General features: G+C 49.3%; 1 protein-coding gene across 1 annotated transcript in view; it reads right to left on the bottom strand.

Annotated features, from left to right (window-relative positions):
* Window positions 1–9549: 9549 nt before the first annotated feature.
* Window positions 9550–20282, bottom strand: part of YPEL2 (yippee like 2) — a 31867-nt gene continuing 21134 nt past the window's right edge. Inside the window, exons 3-5 of the mRNA XM_085078458.1 lie at window positions 16698–16741; window positions 15839–15947; window positions 9550–14530 (exon numbers count right to left, since the gene is read on the bottom strand). Of these exons, the coding sequence (XP_084934584.1) occupies window positions 14441–14530; window positions 15839–15947; window positions 16698–16741 (243 nt within the window). The 3' untranslated portion in view covers window positions 9550–14440. The remainder of the gene's footprint in view (window positions 14531–15838; window positions 15948–16697; window positions 16742–20282) is intronic.

The following is a 20282-nucleotide window of genomic DNA, read 5'->3' as shown; positions in this document are numbered from 1 at the left end:
ATTTGTTCAGCTGAAGTGATGCCTCCAGAGGGAAGATACCCAGACTCAGGTTGGATAGGAAGAAGCCACCATTTCCCTTGGAAACCATCCCTGAGGAATCATTCTGCCAGGTCTGCCTTGAGGAGTGGAGTCTACAAGAAATTGAGGCAAGATGCTCTGTTTGTGTTAAATTGCTAAGAATATATCCAGCCCTACCCTTCCATATGTCTCACAGAACCCTTATTAGATGAAAAAGAAATATTGTACAGCTCTCATCTCTAAAGTTCTAAAAATATGAGAACTTTGATATATAAATGCATGTTGAGGGCCTTGCTGGCACTGACTACAAATGTTCCCAATTGCCCCTAATCCCACACAACTCGCAGAACCAGTGGTGATATTTCTTTTCCAAGATATACAGCACATCCTCAGTGTTGTAAGGATTCCAGCCCTGGGGATAGTTTGTGCTGGTGTGTGTGCACCAGGCAGAGGCAGGAATGAATCGGGCAGAAAATCTGATTTGACTTAAACAACACTGACCTGATGAGAAGCGTGGAGTCCGAACCAGGCCTGCAAATCCCATCTGTTTCTTATTTCTATAACGGGCAAGCTTAAAACCCTAAATCCACACAGCTCTGAGCTTTGAAGCCAAATTTTGCAGCTTGAGTCCATTACTAGCAAATGATGACTGCTAGCCCAGCACGGACCCAACTCCTTAAATTGAAGGCTGGGATTTATAGCTCGACATTAAATGAAGGAGACATAGTGCAGGGTGACTAACAGCTAATCTGGGAAGGCACTTGGAGACAGAAATTCATGGGTTGGTGAATAAATTGGTGAATGAATTGGCCCACCTCTTTGCTCCCCATAAAATTCCTATCACAACACTCATGGTTAATGGTGTTCTGAGGGTTAACTGATGTTTGAGAACCCCTCGGATGCTCCTCAGCTGTTGGGAGCTAATAAAACCCTGCACTAACTCTCTTAGTTATTATATTAAGTTACAATTTTTGCTGGGGTTTTTTTGCAGCAATTTGATGTCAGGAAAAAACCTAATCTATAAAGCCAGCAGCTTTTGAGCTTTGTGAAAACTAAAAGTGAGCATATTCAGAAAGAAAAAGCCTCATCTCTGTCCTTTAATTCCCAAGAACAAAGCTGGAGAAGGCTGCTCCCCAAGTGCAGATGGAATTTGGCAATTCCATTCCCATTAGTGCAGAGCAAACCCGTTAAATATATAATGGCTGGAGGACAATGTGGATTGGAAAAATAAGCTTGGAACTGTAAGGCTCCTAATTATTTTCCATCCATCTACCTTTACATTAAACCTCAGGGTTTGATGCTTCCCCGGATGCTGGGGCAGCCATTGAGTTTTTGAAGTGATGCTCTGTTTATAGGATTGCAATTACTCAGTACTGGCCTTTGTTTGGAGAAGAATCCCTGTCCATCCTCACTAATGGCTTCTTCTGATCTCATCCAGTGTGGAGGATTTCCTGAGCATATTAAAAACATTATTCACTCTGCCTTTTTAGTTTAGCCAAAGATTTAACGACTTCAGCATAAGAACTGTGTGTTTGAACTAGATTTGCTCCCTGACAGCTGATGCAGTGCACTCTGTTCCCTCCATGTGCTCACAGGCACAGGGTGAGCGCTTGAACTGCTCAGATTAGAGATTTTTTTGGGGTGAGAATCTTGGTATTCAGCACAGCTGAGCACATTGAACCTCAGAGTACCTTTGGCACCTGAAAGTACATCTTTGTCTCCCTGTCCAGGCTGGGTGTGATGGATCATTGTGCCCTACCTGTATTAATTCATTTTTTTCTTTCTCTAATTTGCACAGAGAAAACAACCCTGCAGGGCATGGGGAGGGCAGGCTGGCAATGCAGGGCATCTTCTCCCCTCCAGTTCCTGGAGGAGTTAATTAGCAAATTGTAATCAGTGCCTGGGAGAGATCAGCACCTGATCTGTGGGGTGATATTGGGGTGCATGCAGCTCATTCAACCCATTTCTTAAAACATTCAAAACACAATTTCAGTGTGGACATAAATAAAACACCTCAGCACCCCTGTGCTATGAGTGCCAGGTTGGACACTTCTCCAGCTCTCTAGGCTTTGCTTCCCCTCTCAAAAAAAAAAAAAAAAAGAGAAGGAACTGAAAATAAAATAGAAAACTCTCACTGAGAGAAATGCAGAATAACATTTCCCCCCTCATTCAATACTCACCCATTGAACCTAAACTAACCTGCATAGCAGAACTGTTTACAAACAAGTCACAAAAGCACCTATGTGACCAAAATTTCTTTCAACCATAATGATTTTCACCCTCAAACTCCTCAGACACGTCTGAGACACACATAATAACTCTCACTGGTGCACACTGACAGGCTGAGTTACTGATTCTCCCTAATTCCTTTTCTCTGCCATGAAATATGGTCTCCTCTATCCAAAGCAAATTGATCTTTTCACCCAATCTATTTGACAGATCTTCCATTTAGTATTAAATTACCATTTCAGGACTAAAACCAGTTTGTGATGCAGACACCAATCCCCAGCAGGACCTCCTGGTGTCTGCATCAACCCAGGGTGGGTTTGCCAAGGAAGGCTGGGGGTCCTGGGGGTACAAAAGCCATGAGTCTGCTCCTCTGCAGGACACAGCTCCCAGCCTCATCCCAATTAATCATCTCCTAATGACTTTCTGAACCGGGAGGATTTCCTTAATTATAGCACGCATTAGACTTTAATCAAGAAATCAATTTTTCATGCCACCCCAAACCCGCGGGTGCAGCGTGTTGGGTGGGGAGAGACCTGGAGTGTCCCTTCTCTGCACAGGGGACATCCCTGCAGTGCCACCAACCATCCCCACACGGCTGAGCACAGCCCAAGGACTCCCTGATCACAGGGCTTTCCCGTCCTGAGCAGCAGCAACAGCCTGGGATGATCCCTGTTTGCAAATGCACAGAAACAAGCACACAGGGGTAGCCTGAGACCCAAACTGCAACGGTCTGCAGGATCTCAGTCCTTTGCTGCTACCCCACAAAATCCTCTGCTCCTCAGCACACCTGTTCCACAGGCAGTGGATCTCACTCCGTGCCCGTTGGCTTTTGGCAAACCTGTTCCCTCCCCCTGCACTCCCTCGGTGATAGCAGAGCTGGTGCTGCTCTGCTTGCCCTCATCCACACCCTGGGCTGGCATCAGGAGCAGCCCTGGCCACCCACTGATCCCACAGGACCCCACTGATTTATCCCTTCACCAGGAGTGGGAGCAGTGAGTTACAAGTGGAATTTGGGAGCAGTGCATGCCAGGGCTTGTTACCAAATCCTGCTGCAAGTGATTGAATTAAGATCCCTGCACTGCCCTGTGCCTTTGCCCTGCTCAGCCAACAGTTTTTCCATGTGTTTTTCAGCCTCCTGACACAGATGCCAGGTACAGTGGCCCCTCATGTGCCAGCTTAGTGCCCTTGTGCCTGGCTGGGCACCCTGGGAAAGGATTGTATTTGCAGCAAAGTTGCCTCACCCACTCTCACCAACACCAACACAGCCCCTCGTGCACCTCCTGCCTCTGCAAGCCCTGTGGAATTAAATATAAATCTTGGGAGAGCTGGGATCTGCTCTGCTGTGACACCATGCATGGCTGCTGTGATCCCAAGGAGAGCAGTTAATGAAATATTAGCCTCACTTTTTTGTTCCACTTTTCAGGATGCTGCGAGGCTGAGTGCAGCAAAGTGTTTATCCAAACCTCCTGTTCATTGGGGAGGATTGCTGGTTGCTCCCAGCCTGACCCAAACCCTGATCCATCTCTTTTTCCCTGGTTTTGTTGGAATCCACTCCAGCCCAGAGCCAGCAGCTCCTTGCAGAGGATCCCACAGATCCTCTGGGGTCTGGGAGTTCACATTCCCAGTAGAGTTTCACAGCACAGCATCACTCAGGTTCTTTACACTTGATTAATTACCAGGTGGGTTTTGATTTTGTCCCTTCTGAGGAGCTCTAGGTGACACAGCCAACCCCAGCCAGATTTATTTTCCCTGAAACCATCCTTCCTCCCATCCTCCGCTGCTCAGATGATGAGGATGATGAGACAGGGATGGGATTTCCAGTACCTGCTGCCTCTGTGAGCAACTAAAAATAAAAAACCATCTGCTAAAAATACTGAATAATCAGGGAAAACAATGCTAAACCCCAGAGATCTCCCTAGACTCTGAGGATTAATTTTAATTTCCCTTTAATCCGGACACAAATTGTGACGTCACCCCTGATGGGCACAGCTGAGCTCCATGGACAGACCCTGGAGTTGTGCTTCCCCAGATTTGGGTGCATTCCAAAGGAAAATGGACACACTGCAAGCAGGAGGCGACAGGATTCAGTGTAGGGTGCCAGAAATGTGTCTTAAACCCTGTCCCTGCAGTTCCCCTCTCCCAGATACCCACAACGGGGGGGGCTCAGCATCGTTAAACAGAAACTTTGCTCCCAGCTTCCCCACTGATCAGATGTATGCAAATATATGCACGCGAAATTTACATCCAGAGCTCGCCTGGGACTTCTTTCTGTGCTGGGAGGAAAACTCCCTTAATTCCCAGAACAAGCCCAGGATTTGGTGCTTCCCACACACACAGCAGCTAAGTTTGGGGTGGGGGGTTGGGGATGGTCAGGCTTGGAGGAAGGAGGCAGGAAGACGTTTTGGGGGTGCTTGGGCAGGAAGGGCTCAGCCCCAGGAATATTTAGAGCACTGAGGGCCTGTGAGCAGACAAGGGCTCATGGTTTGAGGTGTGATTTACGTGCAGCAGCCCATAAACACCTGAAACAGGGTCGTTAATAACACCTCCGACTTCACCCATAATGCTGCCGCTGTGGGGAAAAAAAATAAGGAAAATCAAATGTAAGCAATTCCTTAAAAGCTGTTCCAAATGGGCTTTCAGTCCAGGAGTGATCAGAGAGGCAAGTCAATATTTTCCTGGAGAGGAAACACCGCCGTGTTTACACCTGACGCTATTTGCTGAGCGCTGCTCTCAGTCCTGCTCCGTGTTTGCCCAGGGCAGGATGTGGGGAAGAATTCAGGGTTTGTGTGGAGGAAGCTCTGTGGTTTCAGGAGCTGCAAGGCACAGGAGCTGGAATCTCTTTACTGGGTCATGTTTCTGTGAGTCTCAAACAAGGGGCTGCTGTTGGGCTGGGGCTGTGCAGCCACTTGGAGAGGGCAAGGTGGATGAAACCCAGATATTTCATTCTGAAGGGCCCAACATGCACCTCTGCTCTGCAGGACTCTTCCCACCACAGTGGGTTTGCTCTACTTGTTGGGAAGATCCCCCATGGCTGCCTTTGAGATTTCTTCCTCCAAGTGCTTCAAGGCACCTGACCCAAAATTCCCTGTTTGTGTCACCCTCCTGCAGCAATTTTGGGTGTCCCATGTGACATCCCCGTGCCTGCCAAAGTGAGACCCATGGGAATGGGATCAGCCATGCAGCACCTTCCCTGGGGAAAGCTCCATCTGGACACTTGAATGCTGTGGATCCTCCAGATCCCACCCAAATCCTGCACCCTTTGGTCCCTGGCACAGCCACCCACCTCAGGGTGGGAACCTCCCACAGAAAAACTTACAAGCCCCTGAAAATGGTGGCCAAAATCCAAATATTTCCCTGGGATATGACAGGGTGAAGACACCTCCTGCCAGCTCCCTGCTGTGGGTGCCATGGAGCTGAAGGGCTCAGCAAGGTGATCCCTTTGCTCACCAGCCTGGAAAGGAGCACAGAGCTCTCCCCTTCCTGGCACCCAGCAGCTGCCAAAGGTCAGGATTAAACTCCACAGACCTTGGCAACGGTTTGTGCAATGAAATCCCCTCCAACACCTTGGGAAAGGCTGGGCTGAGCCTCACCTCCTCTCACTCATTGGAGAGAGGGGTGGTTTGGCCGGGCAGAGCTGCAGGAGCAGCTGGGGGACATGGCTGAGCTCCCTGTGCCACCAGGATCTGCTCCAAATCTCCCCCACCCCGAGCCCTTAATCAGCTTCCACCTGGGATTAGCTCAAACATTCCCAGCCTCTGGTTCAAAATAGCTTTTCTTGCTTGGGGGTAACTAATCCAAAAGGAGCTCTGTCCCTGTTAGGCAGCACCTCCAGCAAGAGTGGGGTTTTCCTAAGACTTGAACCTTGCCTGCTTCCTGAAGATTTTTGGATGGAGAACCCAGGACATGGAATGCACGTGTTCAGAGCTGGGTTGTGATGGGGACTGATAGAAACAGCTCCAGGAAACCCAGGCAAAGCCTGGCCTGGTGCAAGGCAGGTACAGAGAGCACAAGAGCTCAGTTTGGGCTGAATAATTTCCATTTGGGGGAAATTAGGGTTTGGCACAAGGGATTTCACTCAGGAGTTCCCAGACCCCCTCCTGCTGACAGCAAAAAGAAACTCCCTGTGCATCTGGGACCATCAGGAGCTGGGGATGAATTGAGGAAAAACCAGCCCCTTCTCTAGGATGGATCCACAGAGCAAAAAACTGCTGAAAACCCACAGAAAAAAATCCACTCCCCCAGCACCCAGAGGAGCAGGCAGGTTGGGAAGGGACGTGCAAGCAGTCACATCCCCAAGTGCAGCTGATGACGTGGCTATGATTTAATAAAGGACATTATTAGTGCCCTGCTAATGGCTCCAGGCGCTGGCAGCACAGCCGTCCGGCTGCTGGCAGCTCCCAGCCCGGCAGAGCTCATTCCCACCAGGCTTCAGTGCTCTAAAGATTAAATTCACCTCCACAAGGCTGCAAAAGGATTTGCATTAACAGTCCCCCATCACAGGCACGGTGACAGCCTGCTCCTGCCGCCCCGATAACCACAGAGAGCAGCTCGATAGCAGCTCCAATCCCGCAGTCAGACAGGAATCCCACCTGAAATGAAAGATAACACAGGCTCATCCCTTCAGCCACTTCATTTCCTCCCCGTAAAACTGCTCCCACCTGGCTCCTTCCCACTGACCTGCCACAGCACCCAGAGCAGGGCGATGAGATCGAGCAGCAAAACCCAGCTGAGATTCAGTAGCACCAACAGTCCAGATAAAACTCATGGTTTCACCAGAAACCAGCAAAACCTGGGGCTAGGGGAGGCACTGGTGATGGGCACAGCTGGTACCTCATCAGGGTGGATAAGGACCCCTTCTCTGTCTGCCAGAAATTGGTGTGGACTGTTGATTTTTGTGTCCTCAGAGTGAGAGTTTCACCTGAGCCCCTGTTTTGTGCCACAAAGGCTCCACTGCTTCCCCCTGGTTCAGGCAGCATCTGTACCATGGTTCATCTCCAGGCAGGAAACTCCAAAAAAAAAAAAAATCCCTGTGAGGCAAAGATGGAGCAAATCCCCCATTTCCACAGGGTGAGAGATCTGCCAGCAAAGGGACTTGGCAGAGCTGGGGAACCTGCGTCAGAGGCTGAACCCCCCAGTGCTCCAGCTCCTCCAGCACCAGGGCTTGGCTGGGAGAGGCCCTTCTTTCTGTCTGAAACCTCCATAAAAATAGCACAATTCTGGGAAAATCCTGGTCCAAGTGGAAAAGAAAACACCAGTCTGGGTTTCACAAGGAAGCAGAGCTCCATAAAAGCCCTCCTATAGCATTTGCTATTTCTGTCAGGCGTCCAAAGCCTCGCTCCAAGCCCTTCACCAAGGGGCACATTTCCACAGGGCGAGGTCGGGCCCCTGCTAAAGGATTTTATGATTTTTTCCCCCCAGCATTTCACTTCACCTCATCAGAAGTTTCCATACATTGGGAACAAACCGTCTGCAGGAACCTTCCCTGTGGAGCAGAGCAGGGCAGCCCACGCCGGGAGCAGCTGCTTGATCCCGAGCCATAAATAACAGGCCAGGCTGGAAAAGCTCCATGGGGTTTTTTTTTTCACAGAAGTCGAGCTGGTGATGTCTGTCACCCCCTGTCCCTGCTGTCCTTCCAGCAGCTTTTCCCTGAGTCCCCCAGTGCCTGCCCTCACAGGGTTGATTCCTTCTTTACAGGTTTGGGGTGCTCTGAGGGATGGAGGGATTTAATCCTGCAGGGATTTTATGTGTGTGCACATCCCCTGGACAAAGTGTTGTGCTCACAACACCCCCAGACTCCCCAAAACAGCCCTGAGAGAGCAGAAACCTGCCTGGCTTGGTGGCTTTTGGGGGCAGCAGGGCTCTGTTATTTCCCCTCTCTGCAGCCAGGGCAGAGTTCCACCCCCGGGCTGACCACGTTCCAGGTGACATTTCCTTCGTGCCTGGCCAGCTTCTGGGGGACATTTCTCGGTCAGCAACAGCGAACGGTCTCAGCTTTATTTATACCCCACCCTGGAGCCGGGTAAAAATAACCCCGGCGTGCTTGGCAGCCCGAACGTGCTACTGTAAATCCTCTCTGTCAGCAAGAAAATCCTCCCGCTCGGCTCGAGCAGGGGTCCCGCTGGGAGAGGAGCTCTGGGGAAGCCCAGGAGCAGCGCTGAGCTCAGACCCCGAGTGGAGGAGCAAAGGGATCGAGTGAACCATGCAGCAGCAGCTGGCAGCATCCCTGCCCAGTGCCGGCGTCCCAAAAACCGGCTGGGAAGCAAAGCCGGAGTGTCAGATTGCTCTTAAACCGGGATTAAAGGCCACTGGTGCTGCTTTATTTTTAGCTTCGTGATCATCCTTTGGATAAAAAACAAACCTCATTGTGGCCGGTGGGATGGGACGGGAGTCGGGAGCTGAGCTCCATCCATAGGCTGTCCTCTGGCCACGGGGGAAGGTCACGGTGACTCCTGCAGCGCTGTCACCTCGCGGGGACAGGGGGTGACAGCCACCCTCCCCTGCAGAGCCACGGGCCGGGCAGAGAGCCGCAGCGGAGCCCGGGGCTGCTGTGCCTGAGTCAGCTCTATCTGCCGCGCTATTAATAGCTACCGCTCGCCTCGGCCCTGCTCTGATTGCAGGTTAAGGAAACCTAAAAGCCGCGGAGAGGCTGCTCTGCACCCCGACCTGCAGCTTTGCCCCCTCGGCCCGGCTGGGAACTGCCCTGGGATCAGGGACAGCGGGGACAGCACAGCACAGCCCAGGCTGGCGCTTTTGCATCTCCATCCCAGCGGAGCCAAAGCGCTGATGGAGATTTGGGGCTCTTCCCAAGGCCACTGCTCAGGGACAGCCTTGAGTCGTCCCCTCCTGTGGTCACTCGGATGCTTGGGGTGGGAAATATTGAGCACAAGGCTTTTTCCTGGGGGGATTTTCCCTGCAGGACTCACAGCTGTGCTGGTGAAGACACAACCAGGATGGTAAATAAGGAATGTTCCCATCGCAGAGGAGCAGCCACATCTTCTGGTCCTCATCCCATCCCATTATCCCATCCCATCCCATCCCATTATCCCATCCCATCCCATCCCATTATCCCATCCCATTATCCCATCCCATCCCATCCCATCCCATCCCATCCCATCCCATCCCATCCCATCCCATCCCATCCCATTATCCCATCCCATTATCCCATCCCATTATCCCATTCCATCCCACTGCACTCAGATTTGAGGTGAAAGCACCAGGAATTGCTGTTTCCCATCCCCAGGGAGCAGCTCTGGATTTCAGGGATTTGCACAGGAAAATAAAGCAGAAACATGGACCAGCAGCTTTAGTACTTGAAAATTTTATTTTCTCAAATGAGCACCAACACATATTGTAAATATGACAAACAATACGCCTCCCTCTAATACTGAAGAACTATATACAATGTACAAATACATGAAAAGGTGAAAACCAATTATTTGAAAACAAACAATTGCATTTATGACTGAAGCAAATGACCTGAAAGAATATGCCAAAAAAACAAATTCAAATAAGATCAAAGAAATAAAAGTATACACAATTTGTAAACACAAGAGCATCCATAGACAGGCTGGTATTGGAAATATTGTCCTTAGTTTTGTCAGTGGGGAAAGCATTCCCATTTCCTTAGGAAGAACAAAACAAAGGATACACACAGTTGTAACGATGAGAACAGCTTATCTGTGGTTGTACCTTACACAATGCCATTCTGCTTGCATTTAAATATGTTGATTTTTTTACTTTTTGTCGGTTTTTTCTGAATTCAAGATGATTTTGTTTCCCCTCTTCTGCTTGTTCTTTTTAACCAGGATTTCTGCAGCAAATCTCTGTCTAACCTGATTGTTTCTGAGCACTGAACTTCTGAGGCCTCTCCCGTGGTGGGAAGAGCTCCTTCCCACTGAGCTGAGCTTGGTGTTTGGTGTCCTCTCTTCATCCCAGAACTGCTTCCCACGGAAAGCTCCTCCCGAAACCAGGAAGTGCAGTGAAATGCATGATTCACACACTCTCACAGACCAGGTAGAAAAATGCATACAGAGAAAATTCTCACTTGATCGGCACGAGAACAACAGGTTTGATTTCGCGGGGTTGTTTTGCTCCTGTGGGGTTTGAAGTTTTGTGCACCAAAGCCAGGGGGTTAAAGAGCTCTGGGAACAGCTTGCTCAGCAAAACACAGTCCAGTGGTTTGTGCTGTTGGTCCACTTTGGGATAAACAAGAGACCACATGAAATCAAAACGAAGAAGGGCGAGAAGGGGGGAGATTAAAGACAGAAAGGAGAACGAAATAAATGAACTTCACTGCCAGAGAGGTAAACTTTTACTCTAATTTGTTATGTAGCAGCCTGGTTTGAAAAAAAATGAAATAAAATAACAAATAAAACCTCCCCTCAAAAATAAAACCAGGATCCATGTCCAAGGATTTATGGTTTAGGTTACAAACAACATGGAGTTCAAAAGCTCCATCCTCCATCCCTGCTGCCCCTGAGCAACAACAAACTCAAGGCTGCAGCTCAGGTTCAATCCCCATTCTACAGCTCCACATCTGCTTCACTCCAGCCAATACTGGTGCAAGAGAAAGTCCCACCGACTGGATCCTACAAACCAGGGAAAGCTGGGAACCCCAGGGGCTGCAGGGGATTCCTGGTGGGAGCATGAGGTGATGCTGGGAGGGAAACCCAGAGGGAAAGGGGAGCAGTGCCTGCAGCCTCTCCCATCCCAAATATCCCCCCTGGGTGCTGCTGTCCCCAGCCCAGCCACCAAATCTGCCAGGTGGGAGTGGGAGCAACTCCCCTCTCCCACCACACCCAGAGGAAACACGGATTGACTTCAGAGGACAACGGAGATTAGCATTTTTGTTTCCCTTTAAACATATTTTCCAACAAATACAGAAGGAAACAATCATTATAAACAGCAACCAAGAAAAAAAAAAGTGCTCTCAGGGAGGGGCTCTGAGAAAACAGCACCAAATATATTATTTTTTTAAAATTAAATATTATTTACAAAATAATATTTCACAAGATAACGTCTGGGGGTTATTTTTTTCTGCTTTGTATATATTATCATCTGAATATTTATTACAGGGGTCAGGATTTCACACCAGATAATCCACCAGAGCAACAATTTAAAACTTACTCAAGTCTGAGCTTTGGGGTAGAGGGGGGGATGTAAACTCGAGGGTGCAGCTGCCCAGGCACGAGGCTGGACAGCAAAAAAAGGAGGAAAACTCACTGCTGTCCATGTTTTCCCAAGGATGGAAAAAGCAGCTCCATGGGCCACACCTCTGTTTCTCCTGGGAAAAGGTGCCACCTGGCTCAGCTCAGCTGACAGGAGGTTCTTTGGTTATCTCTGTGTCCCTCTGCCTCCCCCACAGCCCCACAGATCCCCCATTCCTCAGCACTGAGGGGATCCAGCAGCCAACCAGAGCAGTTCCAGCTCTCTGGACACAGCCAGGAGCTGCATATTCTCCTCATCCCCCTTTGCAGGACATCCCAGCCTCTCCTCAGGGAATTCTCTGGGTGTCAGGGACAATCCCAGTCTCACACACTGGTTCCATCAGGGCTCAAGGCCAGGCTCCCTGCAGGTGACTGCAGATGCTGATGGGACAAAACCAATTAAAAGCAGATTAAGACCTTGCCCTACTCAAGCTTGGACTGGTTGCCATTAAAAGCCCAACACCTGTGATCAGTTCAAACCAGCCAGCTCTGATGGAGCACTATTTTTGTCCCAAATACAGGAATAAAAGCATTTCCAGCTCTCTGGAGCTGCTGTTTCTCAGAGCAGTTCTCTGCACAGCCCTGCCTTTTGTATGGCTTTTTGATTAGCACTCACTCCAAATCCCAACATCAAACCATGAGCCCTGGGTGCTCTTCTCAGCCTCACAGGATTTGGGATGATCCTTTACCTCTCACTGCTCCAGCCAGAGCTCTTGAAAGGCTCTGTGAGAGACTAAAGAGCTCTGTGAGAGACTAAAGAGCTCTTTGAGGAACAGAAATGACTTCCCACTAGTCAAAACCCAGTAAATTGTCACGAATCCTCAACCACAGGACAGGGAAATGGCACCAGGTCAGTGCCAGAGTCCACAAGGCAGCAGGTGCTGTGGAATTTTTGATTTCAGCTGGATTTGTCACTGGAGGGAACGTGGCTGATGGAAGCAGAGACAATCCAAAACAAAAGCTGAGGCAATTGTGACACAGCCAGAGCAGGAGGCTGAGGGCAGAAGCCACCTCTGGCCAGGTTGGTGACAAACAGATCCAACTCCATCCCCTGCTGGAGCCTGGCCAACTCCACCTCATTGCTCCAAGGTTGTCAAGAACAGAGGTTTGAGAGAATAAAAAACATTTGCTTCATCAGGATTGGATTTCAGCGCAAGGATCCAACACTTAATTCCACCCTGATCCTTAAGGAGAGCCTCTATTCCCATTCCCTGCCCATGGAACACCAAGGGACTCTTCTCAGCCCCTGGAACCTCTCAGGGGTGGGGGACAGTGACAGCAGATTAGACCTCCAAAGCTTTGTTTCGTAAGGAGTCACCACCCCCTGCACAATACTCTTTCCTTCTGGATTAAGAAAGATTTCCCCCAATGGATTAACCTACTTGAAAGAATTCCACAAACAAAAATTAAAATTCACTCGGGGAGAGAGCAAACGAATTCAGCTCCATGGTGTTGGGTTATGCACCAGGTAGTGGCTGGACTGTTGCAGAGCAAACTTCACATTGGCATTTTGGCCTAACACAGTTCCCCTCTCACACACAGCACCCTTTCCCCACCATCCACCCCGGGAAAAGGCTCAGGAATCCTCAGGAATCACAATGGAAACATTAAAATGGGAAGGACTCGTTGTCCCTTGCAGTTCTGACACCCACATCTACCCCTCAAGGCATAGATAATTCCAGGGGTGGTGGGAAGATGTTCTATTTATTTTTTTTTTTCCCTTTCCCATTCTCCTTGTGCCTGCAAGAGGCTGCAGGGAGTGGGAAAAGGGGGAAGGATTTGGGGAGGATACCTCAGGGCTTGGAATATCCACTGTGCACCACAAGCAGTGCCTCAGCTCCCTCCTCTCCCCACTCTCGCACCATATCCTTGCCAGACTCCCCCAGAGGAGCCTGGCATTCCAGAAAAAGGTTCTGTAACAGCATTTTCCTACTTGCACTCGAGAAAAGTTGGTAAAACACCCCCGAGGGTGCTCAGGGGAGGCCAGGCAATCCAGGGGTGCCCTCTGTCACTGTTTGTCCCCATCCTCCCCTAGGGAATTCCCTCTTCCTTGCCCTTTCTCACCCCTGCCACCTTCCCCAAGCTGCAGCTCCAACCTCCTCGTGCCTGCAGTGGTTTTCTCCTCCTCTCTGGAGGGCTCAAGAGTCAGGATTTGGTTTCTCCAGCCGTGGGGATGCTCCCCACAGCTCAGCTGGGATGTTCAGCCTCCCTACCCTGAAACAGCGAGAAAAAGGAGAGGCAGAGAATCTCTCCAGCCTCCAGGGGCTGCCCCCTCACACAACAAGTTCATAAATAGCAAACAAAACACAGACTGTGGGGGGAACTGGTTCTGCCTCGGGCTCAGCCGGCTCGGGCTGAGGCTCCGCCGATGGATTTGGGATTCGGAGAGAAAACGCAGCCGTGAGGTAATTTCTGTCCTTTGAGACAAGGAGATATTTCTCTGTCCTTTTAGACAAGTGGATATTTCTCTATCCATTTAGACAAGTAGATATTTCTCTGTCCATTTAGACAAGGAGATGGTTTCAAGCCTCGCTTAACCAGGACCGAAAGGAGAAGCACAGCATCAACTTGTGCCATTTCCCCCTCTTCCCCACCCCTCTCCCACCTCCTCCTGCCCAAACCTCGGGGTCTTCCTTCTGCACCAAGACCTCCTGGGAGGTGCCAGGAGAGCCCACCTGGGTCAGGCTGGGTTTAGCACTCGGCACATGGAATGGCTGTCGGGCATTCGGTGCATTCTCTGAGCCAATGCCAGAACAGAGAGAGAAGCAGCCAGGGTCAACTCACAAACAGATACAAAGCAAAGAGACAGAGAGACAGAAATTTAGAGGCCAGTCACCAATAAAGATGGAGAAGGGTGTGAAGATGCTCCCGGATTGCAGAGCCTCTAAATGCATGGAACCAAGCGTTCAGTCACTCTCTCACTCTTGGATATAATGTTCGGTTGGATGGCATTCTCTTACACGCTGCTAGGGCTGGGCTCTTCCCACTCAATCCCAGCCATTATCCTTGATCATGTGAGCTAGTTCAATGATGTATTTGCCTTCTTTATACTTCTGGCTGCTTTCAAAAGCGTGTTCCTGGGAAAAAGAAGAAAAATCGAGGAGGAAGGATGAGATCGAGAAGGGAAATCATGTTATGGAGCAGATCTGGGAATGTTGGTGGAAGTCTGAGTCTTGACTGTGGGGGAAAAGTCAACTTCCTGTTGGCTTTCAGGAAAATTATTGGGAAAAAAATCTGAATTCCTGCTTCTAGCTGTCTTTCCAGGCTGGGAAAAAGGAATTGGCAGCATGGAAGGTGCAGATTTCTGTGGGTCAATGGCAACTGCTCCTTGAACCAGGATTTAGGGATCATTGGTGCTAAAATCCACCTCTCTCCAGGGTGGTGTGGGAATTTATTGAAGTTTGCTAGGAATGCAGTGGTGCTCTGATGGAATGTGCTGTATAAGCACCACCACTGGGAATGGGATGGATTGGGATTGTGGTGAATTTGGTGTGGAAATGGAGTCCCATGGGAAGATCCCACTCTGAACAGATCCCTGCCTGCAGCTATGGAAACACAGAGAAGGAAAATCTTGGGAGATTTCCTGGACAAGGAATGTCTGGATTCTCCTTCCTGGAGAAGGAAATCTCTGGGATCCCCAAAATCCTCCAACCAGCTCAGCTCTTCACTCCCTGTGCTCCTTTAACTCACCTGGCAGATTATTCCTCACTGGAGAGCCCTGGGATTCCTGCTGCTCATGGAATTGTGTGTTTTGTTTTACCCAACTGATGCCTGAGTGTCCTGCAACATTTGTGAGACCCACAATGTGTTTCTGCATGGATTCCCACCCCATCCATTTTTGATGCTTTCCTTTTTATAGCCTTTCACCTGACTTAGTGAAGAATATTTCTGCCCAGAGGCCACAGATACAAACCAGGATTTGCTCAGACACTGGAGAAAACGTTTGGATAAAATGGTGTGGGCCTCCAGAAGCAGAAATTAGGATGGCTTTATCTGAAGGTAATTGAACACTAGACTTTATTTGAAGGTAATTGAATTTATGAAGAGCAAGAGACAGCAAAAAAATAAACTCATGTCCAACAGCATTTCCAGCAGGAAGGACATGGGATTAATGGAGCATTCTATTATTCTGATAACATCTATCAGAATAATAGAAACAAGACAGTGTGAACCACAAGACTGAAGTTATCCTCATTTATGTTAAATGTCACTGAGGGACACCCAAAAAAAACTGAATTAAAGCTGGTGCTCCACTGCACAAGGCAGGAGGAAAACAGATGTGCTTACAGCTGAAAACCTGCATTTTAGCTTCCCAAAATGCTCTCTCCACCCCCTGAGCCGGAGCAAAGCTGCCCAGGGGCAAAGCCAGGCACACAAATACTCACATATTTCCAGCCCAGCGTGGTTTTGCAGTTTTCACAGTAAATATCTGCCACGGCGTGCAGTCCTGTTAATAACACTCGCTCCTCTGCAGGGCCACAGCCCACGTTAACTCTGGGGACAAAGCACAGATGCTCCCCATTAGTGCTTTTTCCACATCAAGATGCTCCAAGAAAGCTGACAATAATTTCACTGCAGTGTTTGAAAACACGAGCAGGAGGTTCTGAGTTTCCCAGCTGTGCCCTGAACAAAGAGCTCTCGCAGTTCCGGAGCAGAATGAAAAGGTAAAAATGGGATTTTTGTTCGACTAAGAAACTCTGTGGAAGCTTTGAACAGGAGATTAATAACACTCTAGTAGCTGGTGCTAATTAGGCATTTGAGAGAGATTTTCATTCTCAAATTGATAAAATGCTACTTTTACTTTCCCAAATGGAAAAATTGAAAAATGTAACGGAAATCAGCAGTTCTGCTAAAAGACAGACCAGCAGTGACCTCTCCAAAACTATTTTCAGCTACAGGGAAAATTACAGTTCGTTTTTATGAAGTGCATATTTAGATATCATCCATCTCCCCATTTACAAATCTCTGCCTCTTTGGTCCAACTACATCCTGGGAGAAGAGAATGACTCAGCCAATAGCTCTGATTCCTCAACCTGATGACGAAAAAAATCACCTTTTCCTTGCTGCTTATCTCAAACCTCAACACAACTCAAACATGAATCAGGGGCTATTTCTGCCTCTTTCTCCAACCATTTTGGGGAAGCTCCCAAGTCCCAGGCAGAGGATTTCTGAAGGAAGCTGTGGTTTTGTTTTCTGTTTCAGGAGGGTTTTGTTAAGCTGCCCCGAGCGCCGCAGGGTACTCACACGGAGTTGAAGAGGTAAGCTCGTCCTTGGCTGCCCTGGAAGGACTGCAAGGCAAGAAAACAAAGCTCAGTTGGCTGCTTGAGAGGAAACAGGTAACTTCTCCAGCTCCAACACTGCCCTTTTCCCAGGACACACCTGGAATTGCCAGTGTGTTCATTCAGGCCCAATGTGCTGCTCAGTTGAGCTGTTTTCTCTCTTATATCCCAGCAAAGTCTCTTTTTCCCCTTTTCATGTTTATGAAGCTCACCTCACTCCTCAGCCTCACCTGAAGGCTGCTAAACATTGGTTTGAATCTCTTTTCAAACTGCACATGAATTCCCTCAAGGAATTGCACAGCCAGAGGTTGAACCAAACTGGGGGATTGGGATCTGTCTGTGCCAGGAGCTGTGAGCACAAACACAATTCCAGGGATTTCACAAAAGACACACCCTGAGGTGTTGCCAGCCCATATTCCCACTGGGAGACCTTCAGGACTGGACAGGAGGAAATGGAGATGAACACAGAGCAGCCAAACCCCACCAGAGGATCAAAGCACATCCTCAGTGCCCCACATTTCCTCAGGATCTCTGAGCATCACCATGGAAAGGAAACATTCTGGAGGGATGAGGGCAGTGCCAGCCTGGCAGGACAGTGTAGGCATTCCCAGCACTTCCCAGCAGATCCCACTGTGCCAGGGCTGTGGCATCACCCTGGGACAGAGCCTGGCTGACAGGCAGCAAGTGCCACCTGCATTTTTAATGCACTTTGACAAGCACACACTGAATTAAACATTTGGTGCTTGTGAGAGAGAGAGCTGGGCTGTCTGTGCACAGCTTACCTCGTGGGACACCTCAGGGAATGGCTGCACCGAGGGGCAGGAGCTGGGCAACTCAAAAAGCAGCTTTTCTGGACCATTTAATCCTTTACTTTGCACCTCACCAGGAACCTTGGAATGTTTAGTGGTTTTCTTAAAACCTCAGCTGATGATTTCAGACCAAAAACCCTTCAAAGGAGGGGCACAGGGTTTCGAGGGAAAAGAGAAACATTGAGGGTTTTACCTCCCTGGCCCTCTAACAACGATTATTTATTTAGCTCAGAGCAACCCCACATCACACAGAACAATCTCTGGGGTGTCTCTGGGTTGTCCCATCAGTCCCCTGCTGCACCTGCCCAGCTTCACCTCGTGGAGAAGCAAAGTCAAACCCCCGACAGCTTCCCTGGGAAGATCCCAAACTGCACAAGGATCAGAGCAGAGGCACCTCCGAGGACAGAAATGCCACAGGGCACACGGGCAGGGAGCCACAGCAGCAGTGCCAGCTGCCTGTGAGGTCTGCATGGCAGCAAAGGCTCTGCCAGCTATCAAATCCCTGCCTGGCACAGAATTCCCTCCACTCTTCAGAGGAATCTGAAGCCCAATATTAGTTGCCACCCAGGGCACAGAGGAGCCACTCAGGATTCAGAGAGGATGCCCGAGGCACTGGGATATCTCTTTGACTCAGACAAAAGCAGTGCCCTGAGGAATGCCTCTTTTCCTGGGAAGGAATTAAATAGGACACATGGCTCAAGCATGTTTGTGTAATTGCATTTATTAGAGAAGCTTCTTTTAATCCCTCTGCAGCACTCCAGCTCTGTGTCAGTGCTGCTGCTGCCTCACATCCAACCTGCCTGGCTGTCCCCAAACACACCCTGCCCCATCCCAGTGTCCTGTGTGACCCCAAATGATGATTCCCTGGCCAGGAAGGAGAGCCCAAGCCAGAGCAGGACAGGGAACATGGGAACATGAGCTGGGAAGGGTTCAGGGATGAACCACAAAGTCCCACAGCAACTGAGTGCCACCAGAGCAAAATGAAAGCACATGAAGCTTGCTCACCATCCAGTCCTCCCCACTAAATGCTTTTCCATAAACACCAAAGTGACTGAGGCTTGCCAACAACAACAACAACGATGGCAGCAGAGCTTTTATTGGTACAGAAATAGGATTTTCCATCCCTGCTCTACGAAGATCTGTCTTTAATAAACAACAAAGCCAATCCCATCAGCTGGGGCTCACTGGACATTGTTCCACTCCCAGGGACAGCAGCATCCTTCCAGAGGTGTCTGCCCTTCCTTCCAGCTCAAGCCAGGGCTTGAGGGTATCTAAGGGTGGTCACTGGGGAAAAATCACATTATTTATCCACTGCTCAGCCTTCAGTGCTTTCTTAACAGTCACCCTCCAGCCAGCAAAGGATTTGGCAAAACATATAAAAAGAAGGATGGGAAGTCTGGGTAAGCACAAGTTCCCCAGTGCATTTGTCCTCTGCAAGGCTAAGCTGGCTGGAACTTTATATAAAGGTGGCACAGGCAGATTTTATCTGGGTGTTGTAACCTGAGCATTTCCTGGAGAAGAGCATTTCCTGCTCTTGCACTCCAGAAAAATTGCCATATGCTGTAATGGGAACTACAAAATCAGAAAAAAACAGGTATATTTATACACAAGCAGATGCTCTTGTGTTTGTTTTTGTTGGTTTTTGTTTGTTTTTTTTTAAGAGACACGCAAAGATTTCCACAACACACTTGATTTTCACTGAAGTGACAGTCAGCAGCCAGACCTACTTTTCTGTGCTCTGCATTTTCTTTGTGCAGATTTTCCTGATACACATTCAGAGGTGCATCTCACCCCCACCCCCTCAGAAATCCAGACTTCTTGCTCTCTGAAACAACAGCTCCTGGCATCACTTTCCAGCTGAAAGAAATGGAAAGGATCTTTCTGTTGTTGTTTCCCACTGGAAGCCTGAGCACATATTTTTTCCCTGCACTGCTAATGCTCAGTGTCTGGCTGGAAACACATCTGGATGTGCCAGCAGCACAACCCTCCCTCTCCATCCTGTCTGAGCCCCACAAAAAACACCTCCAGCTTTTGGGATTTGGGATGCACGACAGCTCATTGCTCCTCAGGAATCTTCCCCACTGCTGGGTGCTCAGCAGAGAGGCATGGAAGAGCTGCAGAGCCCTGGGAATGCTGGCTGGAGTATCCAGGTGGGAAGCCACGAGCCTGGAGTCGTTAATTTGGAGAGGATCCTGGCCTGCCAAGCTGTCTCCTCGCAGCACAAGCTCCGTGTTAAGATGCCTTGGCAGCTGCTGTGCTTTGAGAAGCTCCTGCCACCCAATTTGCAGCCACTCGTTATGGCTCCTCAGCTGTGCTGATCCAGAATTAGAGCTGTGAAATCGTTGTGTCAAAAACCCAAATGCTTTGTGGGGGGGGTTTGAGGGAAATGGCTTTTCCATCTTTACCCTTCCAGGCTCTGACCACACCATCCTGCTCAGCCCACTCAGCAGTCCCACTGTCTGCACAGATGACAGGATTAACACCCCAAGTCTTTGTGGCACTGTGTGACAATAGGCTGAACACAAAAAGAGCTGCTGGAATCATCTGGAAAAAGAGGAAGCAGTTGCCAGGACTAAATGGCTCCACAGTGATGCTTGTTCCCTGCAGAGTGCAGCAGAGAAAACCCCCACTACCTATATCCAGCTGGCAGCCTTCTGACAATCCAATAAAACAGAAATGAAAAGGCAACTGGGCCCAAAGAGGTCCAAGAGGGAAAAGGAACAGTCTGTGCCTCTCCAAGC

Source organism: Lichenostomus cassidix, chromosome 19, assembly GCF_008360975.1.
Source record: "Lichenostomus cassidix isolate B80296 chromosome 19, HeHo_3.0, whole genome shotgun sequence".
NCBI lineage: Eukaryota > Metazoa > Chordata > Aves > Passeriformes > Meliphagidae > Lichenostomus > Lichenostomus cassidix.
Note: the sequence above shows the minus strand (reverse complement) of the source record. Positions and strands in the feature narration are given on the sequence as shown.